This window comes from Anomaloglossus baeobatrachus, chromosome 7, assembly GCF_048569485.1.
Source record: "Anomaloglossus baeobatrachus isolate aAnoBae1 chromosome 7, aAnoBae1.hap1, whole genome shotgun sequence".
Classification (NCBI taxonomy): Eukaryota; Metazoa; Chordata; class Amphibia; order Anura; family Aromobatidae; genus Anomaloglossus; species Anomaloglossus baeobatrachus.
Genome location: NC_134359.1, coordinates 303,969,930 through 303,989,847, shown reverse-complemented (window position 1 = coordinate 303,989,847; position 19,918 = coordinate 303,969,930). Strand labels below are relative to the sequence as shown.

Below are 19,918 nucleotides of genomic sequence, written 5' to 3'. Positions count from 1 at the left end.
GGAGGCAATCACTGCCTTAAGTCTGGAACCCATGGACATCACCAAACGCTGGGTTTCCTCCTTCTTAATGCTTTGCCAGGCCTTTACAGCCGCAGCCTTCAGGTCTTGCTTGTTTGTGGGTCTTTCCGTCTTAAGTCTGGATTTGAGCAAGTGAAATGCATGCTCAATTGGGTTAAGATCTGGTGATTGACTTGGCCATTGCAGAATGTTCCACTTTTTTGCACTCATGAACTCCTGGGTAGCTTTGGCTGTATGCTTGGGGTCATTGTCCATCTGTACTATGAAGCGCCGTCCGATCAACTTTGCGGCATTTGGCTGAATCTGGGCTGAAAGTATATCCCGGTACACTTCAGAATTCATCCGGCTACTCTTGTCTGCTGTTATGTCATCAATAAACACAAGTGACCCAGTGCCATTGAAAGCCATGCATGCCCATGCCATCACGTTGCCTCCACCATGTTTTACAGAGGATGTGGTGTGCCTTGGATCATGTGCCGTTCCCTTTCTTCTCCACACTTTTTTCTTCCCATCATTCTGGTACAGGTTGATCTTGGTCTCATCTGTCCATAGAATACTTTTCCAGAACTGAGCTGGCTTCATGAGGTGTTTTTCAGCAAATGTAACTCTGGCCTGTCTATTTTTGGAATTGATGAATGGTTTGCATCTAGATGTGAACCCTTTGTATTTACTTTCATGGAGTCTTCTCTTTACTGGTGACTTAGAGACAGATACACCTACTTCACTGAGAGTGTTCTGGACTTCAGTTGATGTTGTGAACGAGTTCTTCTTCACCAAAGAAAGTATGCGGCGATCATCCACCGCTGTTGTCATCCGTGGACGCCCAGGCCTTTTTGAGTTCCCAAGCTCACCAGTCAATTCATTTTTTCTCAGAATGTACCCGACTGTTGATTTTGCTACTCCAAGCATGTCTGCTATCTCTCTGATGGATTTTTTCTTTTTTTCAGCCTCAGGATGTTCTGATTCACCTCAATTGAGAGTTCCTTAGACCACATGTTGTCTGGTCACAGCAACAGCTTCCAAATGCAAAACCACACACCTGTAATCAACCCCAGACCTTTTAACTACTTCATTGATTACAGGTTAACGAGGGAGACGCCTTCAGAGTTAATTGCAGCCCTTAGAGTCCCTTGTCCAATTACTTTTGGTCCCTTGGAAAAGAGGAGGCTATGCATTACAGAGCTATGATTCCTAAACCCTTTCTCCGATATGGATGTGAAAACTCTCATATTGCAGCTGGGAGTGTGCACTTTCAGCCCATATTATATATAGAATTGTATTTCTGAACATGTTTTTGTAAACAGCTAAAATAACAAAACTTGTGTCACTGTCCAAATATTTCTGGCCCTGACTGTAGGGGTAGTATTATAGCAGTTATATTCTTGTATGTAGGGGCAGTATTATAGCAGTTATATTCTTGTATATAGGGGCAGTATTATAGTACTTATATTCTTGTACATTGGAGCAGTATTATAGTAGTTATATTCTTGTACATAGGGGCAGTATTATAGTAGTTATATTCTTGTACATATGGGCAGTATTATAGCAGTTATATTCTTGTATGTAGGGGCAGTATTATAGCAGTTATATTCTTGTACATAGGGGCAGTATTATAGTAGTTATATTCTTGTACATAGGGGGCAGTATTATAGTAGTTATATTCTCGTATATAGGGGCAGTATTATAGTAGTTATATTCTCGTATATAGGGGCAGTATTATAGTAGTTATATTCTCGTATATAGGGGCAGTATTATAGTAGTTATATTCTTGTACATAGGGGCAGTATTATAGTAGTTATATTCTTGTACATAGGGGCAGTATTATAGTAGTTATATTCTTGTACATAGGGGCAGTATTATAGTAGTAATATTCTTGTATATAGGAGCAGTATTATAGTAGTTATATTCTTGTATATAGGGGCAGTGTTATAGTAGTTATATTCTTGTACATAGGAGCAGTATTATAGTAGTTATATTCTTGTATATAGGGGGCAGTATTATAGTAGTTATATTCTTGTACATAGGAGCAGTATTATAGTAGTTATATTCTTGTACATAGGGGCAGTATTATAGTAGTTATATTCTTGTACATAGGAGTAGTTTTATAGTAGTTATAGTCTTGTATATAGGGGCAGTATTATAGTAGTTATATTCTTGTATATAGGGGCAGTATTATAGTAGTTATATTCTTGTACATAGGGGGCAGTATTATAGTAGTTGTATTCTTGTATATAGGGGCAGTATTATAGTAGTTATATTCTTGTACATAGAGGCAGTATTATAGTAGTTATATTCTTGTAAATAGGGGCAGTATTATAGTAGTTATATTCTTGTACATAGGGGGCAGTATTATAGTAGTTATATTCTCGTATATAGGGGCAGTATTATAGTAGTTATATTCTTGTACATAGGGGCAGTATTATAGTAGCTATATTCTTGTACATAGGGGAGTATTATAGTAGTTATATTCTTGTATATAGGGGCAGTATTATAGTAGTTATATTCTTGTACATAGGGGGCAGTATTATAGTAGTTGTATTCTTGTATATAGGGGCAGTATTATAGTAGTTATATTCTTGTACATAGAGGCAGTATTATAGTAGTTATATTCTTGTAAATAGGGGCAGTATTATAGTAGTTATATTCTTGTACATAGGGGGCAGTATTATAGTAGTTATATTCTCGTATATAGGGGCAGTATTATAGTAGTTATATTCTTGTACATAGGGGCAGTATTATAGTAGCTATATTCTTGTACATAGGGGAGTATTATAGTAGTTATATTCTCGTATATAGGGGCAGTATTATAGTAGCTATATTCTTGTACATAGGGGCAGTATTATAGTAGATATATTCTTGTACATAGGGGAGTATTATAGTAGTTATATTCTTGTATATAGGGGCAGTATTATAGTAGTTATATTCTTGTACATAGGGGCAGTATTATAGTAGTTATATTCTTGTACATAGGGGGCAGTATTATAGTAGTTATATTCTTGTATATAGGAGCAGTATTATAGTAGTTATATTCTCGTATACAGGGGCAGTATTATAGTAGTTATATTCTCGTATATAGAGGCAGTATTATAGTAGTTATATTCTTGTACATAGAGGCAGTATTATAGTAGTTATATTCTTGTATATAGGGGCAGTATTATAGTAGTTATATTCTCGTATATAGGGGCAGTATTATAGTAGTTATATTCTCGTATATAGGGGCAGTATTATAGCAGTTATATTCTTGTACATAGGAGCAGTATTATAGTAGTTATATTCTTGTATATAGGGGCAGTATTATAGTAGTTATATTCTCGTATATAGGGGCAGTATTATAGTAATATTCTTGTATATAGGGACAGTATTATAGTAGTTATATTCTTGTATATAGGAGCAGTATTATAGTAGTTATATTCTTGTACATAGGAGCAGTATTATAGTAGTTATATTCTTGTATATAGGAGCAGTATTATAGTAATATTCTTGTATATAGGGACAGTATTATAGTAGTTATATTCTTGTATATAGGAGCAGTATTATAGTAGTTATATTCTTGTACATAGGAGCAGTATTATAGTAGTTATATTCTTGTATATAGGAGCAGTATTATAGTAGTTATATTCTTGTACATAGGGGCAGTATTATAGTAGTTATATTCTCGTATATAGGGGCAGTATTATAGTAGTTATATTCTCGTATATAGGGGCAGTATTATAGCAGTTATATTCTTGTACATAGGAGCAGTATTATAGTAGTTATATTCTTGTATATAGGGGCAGTATTATAGTAGTTATATTCTCGTATATAGGGGCAGTATTATAGTAATATTCTTGTATATAGGGACAGTATTATAGTAGTTATATTCTTGTATATAGGAGCAGTATTATAGTAGTTATATTCTTGTACATAGGAGCAGTATTATAGTAGTTATATTCTTGTATATAGGAGCAGTATTATAGTAATATTCTTGTATATAGGGACAGTATTATAGTAGTTATATTCTTGTATATAGGAGCAGTATTATAGTAGTTATATTCTTGTACATAGGAGCAGTATTATAGTAGTTATATTCTTGTATATAGGAGCAGTATTATAGTAGTTATATTCTTGTACATAGGGGCAGTATTATAGTAGTTATATTCTCGTATATAGGAGCAGTATTATAGTAGTTATATTCTCGTATACAGGGGCAGTATTATAGCAGTTATATTCTTGTACATAGGGGGCAGTATTATAGTAGTTATATTCTCGTATATAGGAGCAGTATTATAGTAGTTATATTCTCGTATACAGGGGCAGTATTATAGCAGTTATATTCTTGTACATAGGGGGCAGTATTATAGTAGTTGTATTCTTGTATATAGGGGCAGTATTATAGTAGTTATATTCTTGTACATAGAGGCAGTATTATAGTAGTTATATTCTTGTAAATAGGGGCAGTATTATAGTAGTTATATTCTTGTACATAGGGGGCAGTATTATAGTAGTTATATTCTTGTACATAGGGGGCAGTATTATAGTAGTTATATTCTTGTATATAGGGGCAGTATTATAGTAGTTATATTCTTGTACATAGGGGCAGTATTATAGTAGTTATATTCTTGTACATAGGGGGCAGTATTATAGTAGTTATATTCTTGTATATAGGAGCAGTATTATAGTAGTTATATTCTCGTATACAGGGGCAGTATTATAGCAGTTATATTCTTGCATATAGGGGCAGTATTGCAGTTGCTGTCAGCGTCTCTTCTCTCCTCTGTATATGTATATACACACTTTTCTAGTTCTCAGCGTCTTCTGGGTGTGATGTGTCACTTTCCTTTGTTCGAGGCTTCGTTCCCGTGTGCTGTGCAGGTCGTCACACGTCATATGTAAATCACACGTCTGTTCCTCGGTCCCATCTTCTCCGGTAACATGTGCAGAATTATTATATCAGAGAAGTAAATTAGAGCAGATGTTAATTATCTCATTGTGTTTTAATTACTTGATCTTCGAACAATACTTAATAAACAATAGACTATAAAGAGTCATCTTTTATGGGTCAGTGACTAATGCTCGGGCGGTCTGGCAATGTGCGGTTATTACGGGTATCTGTCGTCTCACATGCACCGGGTCTCGGTGACTTTGTCCCCCACTTTAGTGTCATTCTGCTTCTTGTACACGGCTGTGTCATGTGTCCAGGAGTTTCCCGAGTCTCATGCTCTAGTATTTACTATTAAAGGGTTGTATCATTTATATTCATCAGTAAAATTGCAATTATTTGTAAAAAGAAGCAAAGTGTCGTGATTAGCAATAAAGGGGTTTTCAACATCAGAAGTTATTACACATGATTGCCTGAGATACCGGCCACCGTATGGGCAAAACTGCCTCTGCTATCATCAATGAAGACCGCTAAGTTTAGGCAAAGACCCTCCCTCACTTATTGTAAAGAAACAAAGACCCACCCTCACTTCCTGTAAAGAAACAAAGAACAACCCTCACTTTCTGTACAGAAACAAAGAACGACTCTCACTTCCTGTAGAGAGACACAAACCCTCTCTCACTTCCTATAGACAAAGAAAGAATGACCCTCACTTCCTGTACAGAGAGACAAAGACCCACCCTCACTTCCTGTAGAGAGACAAAGACCCTCCCTCACTTCCTGTAGAGAGAGACAAAGACCCACCCTCACTTACTGTAGAGAGAGACAAAGACCCACCCTCACTTCCTGTAGAGAGACAAAGACTAACCCTCACTTCCTGTAAAGAAACAAAGACCCACCCTCCCTTACTGTAGAGAGAGACAAAAACCCACCCTCAGTTCCTGTAGAGAGATAAAGGACCTCCCTCACTTCCTGTAAAGAAACAAAGACCCACCCTCACTTCCTCTAGAGAGAGACAAAGACCCGCCCTCACTTCCTGTAGAGAGAGACAAAGACCCACCCTCACTTCCTGTAGAGAGACAAAGACCAACCCTCAATTCCAGTAAAGAAACAAAGACCCACCCTCCCTTACTGTAGAGAGAGACAAAAATCCACCCTCAGTTCCTGTAGAGAGATAAAGACCCTCCCTCACTTCCTGTAAAGAAACAAAGACCCACCCTCACTTCCTCTAGAGAGAGACAAAGACCCGCCCTCACTTCCTGTAGAGAGAGACAAAGACCCACCCTCACTTCCTGTAGAGAGACAAAGACCCATCCTCACTTCCTGTAGAGAGACAAAGACCCACCCTCCCTTACTGTAGAGAGAGACAAAAACCCACCCTCAGTTCCTGTGGAGAGATAAAGACCCTCCCCCACTTCCTGTAGAGAGAGACAAAGACCCACCCTCACTTCCTGTAAAGAAACAAAGACCCACCCTCACTTCCTCTAAAGAGAGTCAAAGACCCACCCTAACTTCCTGTAGAGAGAGACAAAGACCCACCCTCACTTCCTGTAGAGAGACAAAGACCCACCCTCACTTCCTGTAGAGAGACAAAGACCCACCTTCCCTTACTGTAGAAAGAGAAAGACCCTCTCTCATTTCCTGTAGAGAGAGACAAAGACTCTCCCTCATTTCCTGTAGAGAAACAAAAACCCACCCTACCTACCTGTAGAGAGACAAAGATCCACCCTCACTTCCTGTAGAGAGAGACAAAGACACACCCTCATTTCCTGTAGAGAGACAAAGACCCTCCCTCATTTCCTGTAGAGAGACACAAAGACCCACCCTCACTTCCTGTAGAGAGACAAAGACCCACCCTCACTTCCTGTAGAGAGAGACAACGACCCACCCTACCTTCCCGTAGAGAGACAAAGATCCACCCTCACTTCCTGTAGAGAGAGACAAAGACCCACCCTCATTTCCTGTAGAGACAAAGACCCTCCCTCACTTCCTGTAGAGAGAGACAAACACCCTCCCTCACTTCGTGTAGAGACACAAAGACCCACCATCACTTAATTTAGAGAGACAAAGACCCACCCTCACTTCCTGTAGAGAGACAAAGACCCTCCATCAGTTATTGTAGAGAGACACAAAGACCATCCATCATTTCTTGTAGAGAGAGACAAAGACCCATGCTCATTTCCTGTAGAGAGAGACAAAAACCCACCCTCACTTCCTGTAGAGAGAGACAAAGACCCACCCTCATTTCCTGTAGAGAGAGACAAAGACCCACCCTCACTTCCTGTAGAGAGAAAAAGTTCCTCCATCACTTCCTGTAGAAAGACAAAGACCCTCCATCACTTACTGTAGAGAGACAAAGACCCTCCATCACTTCCTGTAGAGAGAGACAAAGACCCTCAATCACTTCCTGTAGAGAGACAAAGACCCGCCCTCACTTCCTGTAGAGAGAGACAAAGGCCCATCATCACTTCCTGTAGAAAGACAAAGACCCACCCTCACTTCCTGTAGAGAGACAAAGTTCCTCCATCTCTTCCTGTAGAAAGAAAAAGACCCTCCATCACTTACTGTAGAGAGACAAAGACCCTCCATCACTTCCTGTAGAGAGATACAAAGACCCACCCTCACTTCCTGTAGAGAGAGACAAAGACCCACCCTCATTTCATGTAGAAAGAGACAAAGACCCACCCTCACTTCCTGTAGAGAGACAAAGTTCCTCCATCACTTCCTGTAGAAAGACAAAGACCCTCCATCACTTACTGTAGAGAGACAAATACCCACCCTCACTTCCTGTAGAGAAACAAAGACCCGCCCTCACTTCCTGTAGAGAGAGACAAAGACCCATCATCACTTCCTGTAGAGAGACAAAGACCCACCCTCACTTCCTGTAGAGAGACAAAGACCCATCATCACTTCCTGTAGAGAGACAAATACCCACCCTCACTTTCTGTAGAGAGACAAAGATCCACCCTCACTTCCTGTAGAGATAGACAAAGACCCACCCTCATTTCCTTTAGAGAGAGACAAAGACCCATCCTCATTTCCTGTAGAGAGAGACAAAGACCCTCCCTCATTTCCTGTAGAGAGACAAAGACCCTCCCTCACTTCCTGTAGAGAAACAAAGACCCTCCCTCACTTCCTGTAGAGAGACAAAGACCCACCCTCACTTCCTGTAGAGAGACAAAGATCCACCCTCACTTCCTGTAGAGATAGATAAAGACCCACCGTCACTTCCTGTAGAGAGACAAAGACCCACAATCACTTACTGTAGAGAGACAAAGACCCACCCTCACTTTCTGTAGAGAGACAAAGACCCACCCTCACTTCCTGTAGAGAGACAAAGATCCACCCTCACTTCCTGTAGAGATAGACAAAGACCCACAATCACTTCCTGTAGAGAGAGACAAAGACCCATCCTAATTTCCTCTAGAGAGAGACAAAGACCCTCCTTCACTTCCTCTAGAGAGACAAAGACCCTCCCTCACTTCCTGTAGTGAGACAAAGACCCACCCTCCCTTCCTGTAGAGAGACAAATGTCGCGGGCGGGGAGGGGACGCTGCGCTTACCCACTGCTTGGGTCTGGCTGCTGCTGCTCGGTGGCTCGAGCGGTGGGCCGGATCCCGGGGACTCGAGTGGCGCTCCTCGCCCGTGAGTGAAAGGGGGTGGTTTGGTTAGGGGATATTGTCCGTGACGCCACCCACGGTTGTGGTGAGGTTGTGGCACCACCACTGCTCTGGACGGGGATCCCAGGAGCGATGACAGGGAGCAGCTTGGATGTTGTTTCTCCCCTCCATGGGTAGGGGGGTTGGTTGTCCCAGGTCCCGGTGAGGGAAGGATGGCAGGCGGGTTATGGGGCCTGGTGAGGTGCAGGGTCGCAGGGGCAGCGCGGTGCTGCACGGTACGATGGTACTCACTCAGCCAATGATGAATGCAAAGTCTCCGGTAAAGCAAATGGCTGGATGGATGGGTCCCACAGACGGCTGCGGTAGTTCTCCCGGTAGGTTGGCGGTGACTGTCTTTCTCTGCACCTGTGTTATGTTCACGGTTCCAATGGCTTCCCACTGGTAACCCGCTCCCCAACTTAGATGGAGGCTGAGGGAGCCCCTTTTGCCCGCAGGCGCTGGCCCTGGGAATTGTAGCCTTGGTGGTGACTGTATTCCCTTCACGGTTTGAGCTGTTACCTTCAATCGGGTCTTGACTGCTGGAAAACCCCGGAGGTTCCCTTTGCTAACGGATTTGACCGGTTTTACGGCGACTCCTAGCCTGGTCGGGGTCTGTAATCCCTGCCGAATGGTGCTGGCTTCTCTTCGCTCCCCGATCCGGTACCGGCGGGCCACTGCCCGTCCCCGGTCCTTACGGTTTACGTCAATCAGCCTCTCCTGCAGACGGTCACCACCGTCTGCCAACCTTGCTGTATGTGCCCGGGCCACGCACCCGGACATGGTCAGTCTCCTCTACTACCACTTCCCTTCTCCACTCCTCAAACTCCAAACTCATCTCTCAACTGCCTTCCTTTTCACGCCTCCAGGACTGTGAACTCCTCGGTGGGTGGGGCCAACCGCCTGGCTCCACCCCCTGGTGTGGACATCAGCCCCTGGAGGGAGGCAACAAGGATTTTTGTTTGACTTCGGTGTGCCTAGCCAGGGTGTGGGGTGTGTTGTTGTAGTACCTGTGATATCCTGGCTTGTCCAGGGCGCCACACAAAGACCCACGCTCACTTCCTGTAGAGAGACAAAGACCCACCCTCACTTCCTGTAGAGAGACAAAGACCCACGCTCACTTCCTGTAGAGTGAGGCAAAGACCCACGCTCACTTCCTGTAGAGAGACAAAGACCCACCCTCACTTCCTGTAGAGAGACAAAGACCCACGCTCACTTCCTGTAGAGTGAGGCAAAGACCCACCCTCACTTCCTGTAGAGAGACAAATACCCTCCCTCACTTCCTGTAGAGCGAGACAAAGACCCACCCTCACTTCCTGTAGAGAGACAAAGACCCTCCCTCACTTCCTGTAGAGCGAGGCAAAGACCCACGCTCACTTCCTGTAGAGAGACAAAGACCCACCCTCACTTCCTATAGAGAGACAAAGACCCACGCTCACTTCCTGTAGAGACACAAAGACCCACCCTCATTTCCTGTAGAGAGACAAAGACCCACCCTCATTTCCTCTAGAGAGACAAAGACCCACCCTCATTTCCTCTAGAGAGACAAAAACCCACCCTCATTTCCTCTAGAGAGACAAAGACCCACTCTCACTTCCTGCAGAGAGACAAAGACCCACCCTCATTTCCTCTAGAAAGACCTAGACCCACCATCACTTCCTGTAGAGACACAAAGACCCACTCATACTTCCTATAGAGAAACAAAGACCCACCCTCACTTCATATACAGGAAAAAAAGGGAGAAGCTTTGAAGCCTAAGAACACCATCCCAACTGTGACACCCGGGGGCGGCAGCATCGTGTTGTGGGGTTTTGCTGCAGGAGGGACTGGTGACTTCACAAAACAGATGCATCATGAGAAAAGAAGATTATGTGGCTATACCTGTAAAGAAAAATAGACCCACCCTCACTTATCGTAAAGAAATAAAGACCCTCTCTCACTTCCTTTAGAGAGAGACAAAAACTCAACATCACTTACTGTAGAGAGAGAGACAAAGATCCACCCTCACTTCCTGTAGAGAGACAAAGACCCACCCTCACTTCCTGTAGAGAGAGACAAAGACCCACCCTCACTTCCTGTAGAGAGAGACAAAGACCCACCCTCACTTCCTGTAGAGAGAGACAAAGACCCACCCTCACTTCCTGTAGAGAGAGACAAAGACCCACCCTCACTTCCTGTAGAGAGAGACAAAGACCCACCCTCACTTCCTGTAGAGAGAGACAAAGACCCACCCTCACTTCCTGTAGAGAGAGGCAAAGACACATGCTCACTTCCTGTAGAGAGACAAAGACCCACGCTCACTTCCTGTAGAGAGACAAAGACCCACCCTCACTTCCTGTAGAGAGACAAAGACCCACCCTCACTTCCTGTAGAGAGAGACAAAGACCCACCCTCACTTCCTGTAGAGTGAGGCAAAGACCCAAGCTCACTTCCTGTAGAGAGACAAATACCCACCCTCACTTCCTGTAGAGAGACAAAGACCCACCCTCACTTCCTGTAGAGCGAGGCAAAGACCCACGCTCACTTCCTGTAGAGAGACAAAGACCCACCCTCACTTCCTGTAGAGAGACAAAGACCCACCCTCACTTCCTATAGAGAGACAAAGACCCACGCTCACTTCCTGTAGAGACACAAAGACCCACCCTCATTTCCTGTAGAGAGACAAAGACCCACCCTCATTTCCTCTAGAGAGACAAAGACCCACCCTCATTTCCTCTAGAGAGACAAAGACCCACCCTCATTTCCTCTAGAGAGACAAAGACCCACCCTCATTTCCTCTAGAGAGACAAAGACCCACCCTCATTTCCTCTAGAGAGACAAAGACCCACTCTCACTTCCTGCAGAGAGACAAAGACCCACCCTCATTTCCTCTAGAAAGACCTAGACCCACCATGACTTCCTGTAGAGACACAAAGACCCACTCATACTTCCTATAGAGAAACAAAGACCCACCCTCACTTCATATACAGGAAAAAAAGGGAGAAGCTTTGAAGCCTAAGAACACCATCCCAACTGTGACACCCGGGGGCGGCAGCATCGTGTTGTGGGGTTTTGCTGCAGGAGGGACTGGTGACTTCACAAAATAGATGCATCATGAGAAAAGAAGATTATGTGGCTATACATCTCAAGACATCGGCCAGGAACGTAAAGCTTGGGCAGAAATGAATCTTCCAAATGGACAATGACCTGAAGCTACTGCCAGACTGGTTACACAGTGGCTTAAGGAGAACAAAGTCAATGTTTTGGAGTGGCCATCAAAAAGCCCTGATCTTAATCCTATGGAAAATGTATGGGCAAAGCTGAAAAGGCCGGTGCGAGCAGCAACCTCCAAACATGACTCAGCTCCACCAGATCAGTCAGGAGGAATTGGCCCAAATTCCACCAATTATTGTGAAAAGCTTCTGGAAGGATCCAAAACATTTCCCCGAAATCACACTGTGCAGAAAGGAAGAAAAATGGCTGAAAACATTCTCTCTCTCTCATTATTCTGGCATTTGGAAAAGAGAAATAATTTTGGTTCCTAATTGACCGAAAACGGGAGACAAACCTGCAAATGTATCTGTATAGAGAGCGGAGGGAAAAACCTACAGATGTGTCTGTATAGAGAGCGGAAGGAAAAACCTGCAGATGTGTCTGTATAGAGAGAGGAGGGAAAAACCTGCAAATGTGTCTGTATAGAGAGCGGAGGGAAAAACCTGCAGATGTGTCTGTATAGAGAGCGGAAGGAAAAACCTGCAGATGTGTCTGTATAGAGAGAGGAGGGAAAAACCTGCAGATGTGTCTATATATAGAGTTCAAGGAAAAACCTGCAGATGTGTCTGTATAGAGAGCGGAAGTAAAAACCTGCAGATGTGTCTGTATAGAGAGCGGAGGGTAACTAAGGGTTTACACTGTATATGGGCGAATACTTTGCCGCTTTGGTGCAGTCAGCGATTGTATTGTCCCCACATCTTGCAGAGTTTGGCTCGACTCCATCACTATTATATGGGTGGAGAAGGACAATAGGTGGAGGAGGTCGACTCCACCATGTCTGGACATGTAACGCAAAATCATAGACAATAAATCCAGGAAACATCGATACATTGAAGCAAATGATGAAGTAAATATTAAAGTTATCCAGAACTCCACAGGGTCCGGAGTATTGGAGCCCCCACTGTTCTCCTCTGCCCCGCTCATCCCTGCAGCCGGACTCCTCTACTTGTGATCACGTCGTGGTTTTCAGAGTCTTCTGGTTTTCTTCTTGACCCTTTATAGGACTTTCACAGGGACCTTTGAGAACACTATAGAATAATAGAACTGCATCATTGTTCTGGGTTCTTACCCCTGTCATCTCCTTACAGAAGTTTTTGCTTAGTTGATGACTGGTGGAGAGACTACGGACTGATAAAATTCAATTTACAAGACTTGACGACAACCCAACATGTCCACGCGACAATGGTCTCCTTGATGATGATGAAATTACAGAGACTCAATGGCAGAAATATATGATCAGTGTCCACTGGTTGTGGGATATATGTTTATTTTATTACATTACTATTACAATATGTTAAAAACCAAAGCGAGAACCCAACGTCAACCAACTATAACAAGTGAAAACCTTTGAAGTCCACATTAGGAAAGGTACCTAAAATTAAGACTCTAGAAAGACCACCAAAGAAGATGGACCATAGGACCACAGCAGTGTTAGCACATCCGATAGCTTGGACTGAATGTCAACATTTCCCAATTCTGACCTCAGACACAGAATGTGCAGGCATACAAGAATCCATGTGTCTTGTATCGGGAGCAGGTGTGCGCCGACGCCATACTCCTTTGTGTCCTATACCCCCTTCAGACACCCGTGTCTCCTCCAGGCTCTTCTGTGTCCTTCAGGTGCCTTTTTTTCTCTGTTTCCTCCATGATCCTCAGTCTTCACTAGACCCCTCTGTCTCCTCAGAATTATCTGTCTTTCTATAGAGTCCTCTGCCCTTCTCCACACCCCATTCATTCCCTAAGTGCTCATCAGTCATCTCTGGACCCATCTGACTTTTCAGACTCATCTCTGTCTCCTCCAGAATCCTCTGCCCTCCTCCACACCCCATCCATTCCCTAAGGGCTTGTCAGTAAACTCTGCACCCCTCTGTCTCTTTAGACTCATCTCTGTCGCCCTCTAGAGTCCTCTCCATTCCCCAAGTGCTCATTGGTCATCTCTGGATCCATATGTCTCTTAAGACTCATCTCTTTCTCCTCCAAACTTCTCTGCCCTCCTCCACACCCCATCCATTCCCTAAGTACTCATCAGTAATCTCTGTACCCCTCTGTCTCTTCAGACTCACCTGTGTCTCCTATAGACTCCTCTTGCACTTCAGACATCATGCTAGACTTCTCTATTCCCTCAAATTTACAGTTTCCCTCCAGACTTTTCAGATTTCTCTGACCTCCTCCAGACTCCTCTGCCCTCTACAGACTCTTGTCCTTCTTCAGACTTTCTGTCCCCTCCACTTCCCTTTGACTCCTTCTCCAGAACCATCTATCTCCCTCCGAACGTCCTCTTAAGACTCTACTTTCCTCCTTTTTCAAACTCCAATGTGCCGTCTTCTGTCCTCTTCCAGAATTTTCCAGCCTCTCCCCGTTGTACTCCTCTGTCCCTTCACTATTCTTGTCTATCCCTGGACTCCTCTGTCCCCTCACTATTATTTTCCATCTCTGAAATCCTCTGTCTCTTAACTATTATTGTCCATCTCTGAAATCCTCTGTCTCTTAACTATTATTGTCCATCTCTGGTCTCCTCTGTCCCCTCACTATTATTGTCCATCTCTGGACTCCTCTGTCCCCTCACTATTATTGTCCATCTCTGGTCTCCTCTGTCCCCTCACTACTATTGTCCATCTCTGGACTCCTCTGTCCCCTCACTATTATTGTCCATCTCTGGACTCCTCTGTCCCCTCACTATTATTGTCCATCTCTGGACTTCTCTGTCCCCTCACTATTATTGGCCATCTCTGGACTCCTCTGTCTCTTCACTATGCTTGTCCATCTCTGGACTCCTCTCTCCCTTCACTATTATTGTCCATCTCTGGACTCCTCTCTCCCTTCACTATTCGTGTATATCTCTGGACTTCTCTGTCCCTTCACTATTATTGTCCATCTCTGGACTCCTCTGTCCCCTCACTATTATTGTCCATCTCTGGACTCCTCTCTCCCTTCACTATTATTGTCCATCTCTGGACTCCTCTGTCCCCTCACTATTATTGTCCATCTCTGGACTCCTCTGTCCCCTCACTATTATTGTCCATCTCTGGACTCCTCTCTCCCTTCACTATTCGTGTATATCTCTGGACTCCTCTCTCCCTTCACTATTATTGTCCATCTCTGGACTCCTCTGTCCCCTCACTATTATTGTCCATCTCTGGACTCCTCTGTCCCCTCACTATTATTGTCCATCTCTGGACTCCTCTGTCCCCTCACTATTATTGTCCATCTCTGGTCTCCTCTGTCCCCTCACTACTATTGTCCATCTCTGGTCTCCTCTGTCCCCTCACTATTATTGTCCATCTCTGGACTCCTCTGTCCCCTCACTATTATTGTCCATCTCTGGTCTCCTCTGTCCCCTCACTACTATTGTCCATCTCTGGACTCCTCTGTCCCTTCACTATTATTGTCCATCTCTGGACTCCTCTGTCCCCTCACTATTATTGTCCATCTCTGAACTCCTCTGTCCCTTCACTATTATTGTCCATCTCTGAACTCCTCTGTCCCTTCACTATTATTGTCCATCTCTGAACTCCTCTGTCCCTTCACTATTATTGTCCATCTCTGGACTCCTCTGTCCCCTCACTATTATTGTCCATCTCTGGACTCCTCTGTCCCCTCACTATTATTGTCCATCTCTGGACTCCTCTCTCCCTTCACTATTCGTGTATATCTCTGGACTTCTCTGTCCCTTCACTATTATTGTCCATCTCTGGGCTCCTCTGTCTCTTCACTATTATTGTCCATCTCTGGACTCCTCTGTCCCCTCACTATTATTGGCCATCTCTGGACTCCACTGTCCCTTCACTATTATTGTCCATCTCTGGACTCCTCTGTCCCCTCACTATTATTGGCCATCTCTGGACTCCTCTGTCACTTCACTATTATTGTCCATCTCTGAACTCCTCTGTCCCTTCACTATTATTTTCCATATCTGGACTCCTCTGTCCCCTCACTATTATTGGCCATCTCTGGACTCCTCTGTCCCCTCACTATTATTGTCCATCCCTGAACTTCTCTGTCCCCTCACTATTATTGGCCATCTCTGGACTCCTCTGTCTCTTCACTATTATTGTCCATCTCTGGACTCCTCTCTCCCTTCACTATTATTGTCCATCTCTGGACTCCTCTGTCCCTTCACTATTATTGTCCATCTCTGGACTCCTCTGTCTCTTCACTATTATTGTCCATCTCTGGACTCCTCTGTCCCTTCACTATTATTGTCCATCTCTGGACTCCTCTGTCTCTTCACTATTATTGTCCATCTCTGGACTCCTCGCTCCCCTCCAGCCCCTCTTCATATCCTCTTCTTATCTCCCCTCGTATGGACATGATCAGGTAGAGAAATTCAACGTCAGATCTTTCTGTTGAGGGCACGAAGCACGGTAGATTAATAGATGAGATGATCACAGAGTAGAGGATCTCCACGTTAAGGCAATAAGAGTAAGATCTTAGTAGGAACTGCTTTGACCATACGTGGTCCATAGAGGGTAGGACCACTAGGATTAGGCAGCAGGTCCTCAGTGTTAGGACCATGGTATAACATAAGATGCATACGTACACACTGGAAGATGCTTCTGTGAGTGGACGCCATAATTAATGTTCACATTGAGTTCTTCATCCTCCTGAGCAGGGAAATGGTAGAAACTGGACAGATGACTCAGTCTAGCAGGAGAGGAATTGCTGATGAAAGTTCACTATAAAAAAGATCTACTAACTTCTACTTCAAACATGCCTGAAGATGATTAGGAAAAGCTCCAAAGAAGAGACGCTAGGACCAGACTCGTCCACCAGTGACTGGAGTCACTCATGAGTCCTCTATTCTCAGGAGGACCTTGTATATGACCCAGTCCATCTGGACAAGGCATGATGGGGGCAGGGATGTCTGTCACCTCACTGAAGTTTACATGCACGTACTGACTGATCCACTGCTCATAGGCCGGAACCAGGGTGTACACTCCGGGGCGAAACGGATCAGCACAGCCTTCTCCCCAGCTCACGATACCAGCCTGGTACCAGACACCATCAACTTTACACACAAGAGGTCCTCCGGAGTCTCCCTGAGAAGATAGAAAGAAGCTGTGACAATCATGAGAGACTTTATCTATCCATCTACATTGGTGCCACCTACCTGGCAGGAATCTTTCTGTCCCTCAATGTATCCGGAGCATATTTTGTCCTCTTGGACGATGATGGTTGTTTCGCTTTCTAAAGACCACATATGATACATTGTGTCGCACGTGTTATGGTCGATGATTGGGGTCATGACCTCCTGCAGGGTCCCATTGGTAGGAAGACCTCCTGAGATAAGATGGGTATATTCTTACTACTCCCAAATCCATAAAAAGTTGAGCTTCATTTTAGGTTGAGCAAAAAACAAGAAAGCAATGATGGAAACCTCTTACCACCATATTTTATCTCCCAGAACATAGAATATATCAGAAGTTGAACGCTGGACATTTTTCCACTTTATTTGACAAAAAGTACTAATTTAGAAATTGTTGGTATTGGCAGATCTCAAAAAAGTGGTGCCCAGGCCATCTCCACCATTGTGCCCAGGCCATCTCCACCATTGTGCTCAGACCATGTCCACCATTGTGCCCAGGCCATCTCCATCATTGTGCCCAGTCCATCTCCACCATTGTGCTCAGACCATGTCCACCATTGTGTCTGGGCCGCGTCCACCATTGTGCATGGGCCGTGTCCATCTTTATAACTGAGTTGTGTCCATCATCGTCCCTGGGCCATGTCTACTAATGTGCTCAGACCATGTCCACCATTGTGCCCAGGTCATGTCTGCCATTATGGAGCGTTTCCTCTTCTTCTTACAACAGTTTGTAAACGTCAGGGAAGAGAGGAGAAAATCGCTGGAGTTACGGGAAAGGAACGTTGTCCCCTTTTTGTCTGATGTCATTCTTGATGCTCCACAATTCAGGGTCTTTCCCCGATTTTTAATTTTATAATGCAGCAAATGTTTTTTATTGGTGACAGGTCTGGACTGCAGGCGACCAGTTCATCACCGAACTTTCCTTCTGCAAAGCCGTGCTGCTGTGATATATGCAGGATGTGGTTTATCATTGTCCTGCTGAAAAATACAAGGTCTTTCCTGAAAGTAGACATGTCTAGATGGAGCATGTTGTTCTCTGACCTCTTTATAACGTGTAGCAATGATACCGCCGGTAAGCTGCCCCTACCATCAATAACAAGCTGAGTGGTTTGTCTCTTGGATAACAAGCTGGATGGTTTCTCTCTTTGATAAGAAGCTTGATATTCCCTCTCCTTGATAGCAAGCTGGTGGTCCTTCTTCTTGATCGCAAGCTGAATGGTCCCTCTCCTCGATAACAAGATGAATAGTCACAATCCTCGATAACAAGCTGGACGGTTCCACTCCTTGATAACAAGCTGCATGGTTCCTTGCCTTGATAACAAGCTGGATAGTCCCTTTCCTCAATAAGCTGGATTTGGATGTGCCTCTCCTCAATAAGAAGCTGCATGGTCCCTCTCCTTGATAATAAGCTGGCTGTTTCTGCTCCTCGATAACAAGCTGGATGGTCTCTCTCCTCGATAACAAGCTGGATAATCCCTCTCTTTGATAACAAGCTGAATGGTCGCTCTCCTCGATAACAAGATGGAAGGTTCCGCACCTTGATAACAAGCTGGATTGGTTCCTTTCCTCGATAACAAGCTAGATGGTTCCTCTCCTTGATAAGGCATATGAGGATGGTGCCTCTCCTCAATAATAAGCTGGATGGTCCCTCTCTTTGAGAACCAGCTGGATTGTTCCTCTCCTCGATAACAAGGTGGATGGTCCCACTGCTGAATAACAAGCTGGAAAGGCCCTATGCTCGATAATAAGCTGGATGATGACTCTCCTCGATAACAAGTTGAATGGTCCCTTTCCTCAATGATAAGTTAGATGGTTCCACTGCTTAATAACAAGCTGGATGGTTCCTCTCCTCGATAGCAAGCTGGATGGGAATGGTGCTTCTCCTCAATAATAAGCTGAATAGTTCCTCTCATCGATAATAATCTGGATGGTCCCTTCGATTGATAACAAGCTGGATGATCTCTCCTCGATAACATGCTGGATGGTCCCTTTTCTCAATAATGAGCTGGACAGTCCCTCTCCTCCTGAGTCTGCAGGACATGACGTCTGCGGTGTCCATAAAGAATATAACATTTTACTTAATCCATCTTCAGAACTGTTTTCCATTTTGCCTCTGTCCATTATAAATTAATTTTGTCCCAGAGAAGACGGAAGCGTTTATGGATTGTGCTGATATACGGCTTCCCCTTTACCAGATAGAGCTGTAACTTGCATTCGTGGATAACATGGTGACTTGTGATCAGACATTGATTTCTGGATTATGTCTGAGTACATGCAGTGATTCATGCCTGAGATGACCAGCAGCCTTGTCCTTTCTGTGTATGGACTTCTCCAGAATCTCTGAATGTTGTGATGATATTATGGGCTGTAGATGGAAGATATTCAAAGTCTTTACTATTTTATATTGAGGAAAAATTTCCTGAAAGTGTTCCACAATTCGTAGACTCCGTTGTTCACAGATCGTGACCTCCGACTATCTTTGCTTCTGGGAGACTCTGCCTCTCTCACATGCTCCTTATACACAGTCATGTGGAACATTGACCTTCCGGCTGTTTCTCATTAGTGTCACTTACTTTTCCTGCCTTTGTTTTCCAAATGAAAAGGAAAAATGTCCAACGCTCAACCTCTGATCTGTTCCCTGTTCTGATATAAACAGAATATGATATCAGAGAATTCATCATCATCATCATCATCATCATCATCACATTGCAGTTTTCTTTACATTTTACAACTTTTTTGGAATTGAGTTTGTACATTAAAGAGCCAGATCTACGGTAACGGAAACTTCAGAGGAAAAGGCGTGCAGAGGAAAGTCCTAGAACGTTCTAATAGACTTTGTGCTTATATTCATCACTATCCCTGCTTGCTGTCAATGAATGTGAACAATAATGTATACATCCAGAGGCTGAAATACCGGCCTGACCCTGTTCTGCTGTCGCAGGTGATGACCTTGTTACAGTGTATCAGTGCAGGACACTGCAGAGCCATGTGCTGCTGGGTTCACACTGATACAAGTTAGGCTTCCAACTTCTAGGTAAAAACAAGAAC

General features: G+C 44.1%; 1 protein-coding gene across 1 annotated transcript in view; it reads right to left on the bottom strand.

Moving 5' to 3' along the window:
* LOC142246806 (transmembrane protease serine 9-like) overlaps nucleotides 1–19,918 on the bottom strand; it is a 51,437-nt gene that overhangs the window by 26,935 nt on the left and 4,584 nt on the right. The window contains exons 4-5 of the mRNA XM_075319855.1: nucleotides 16,895–17,064; nucleotides 16,656–16,823 (exon numbers count right to left, since the gene is read on the bottom strand). Of these exons, the coding sequence (XP_075175970.1) occupies nucleotides 16,656–16,823; nucleotides 16,895–17,064 (338 nt within the window). The remainder of the gene's footprint in view (nucleotides 1–16,655; nucleotides 16,824–16,894; nucleotides 17,065–19,918) is intronic.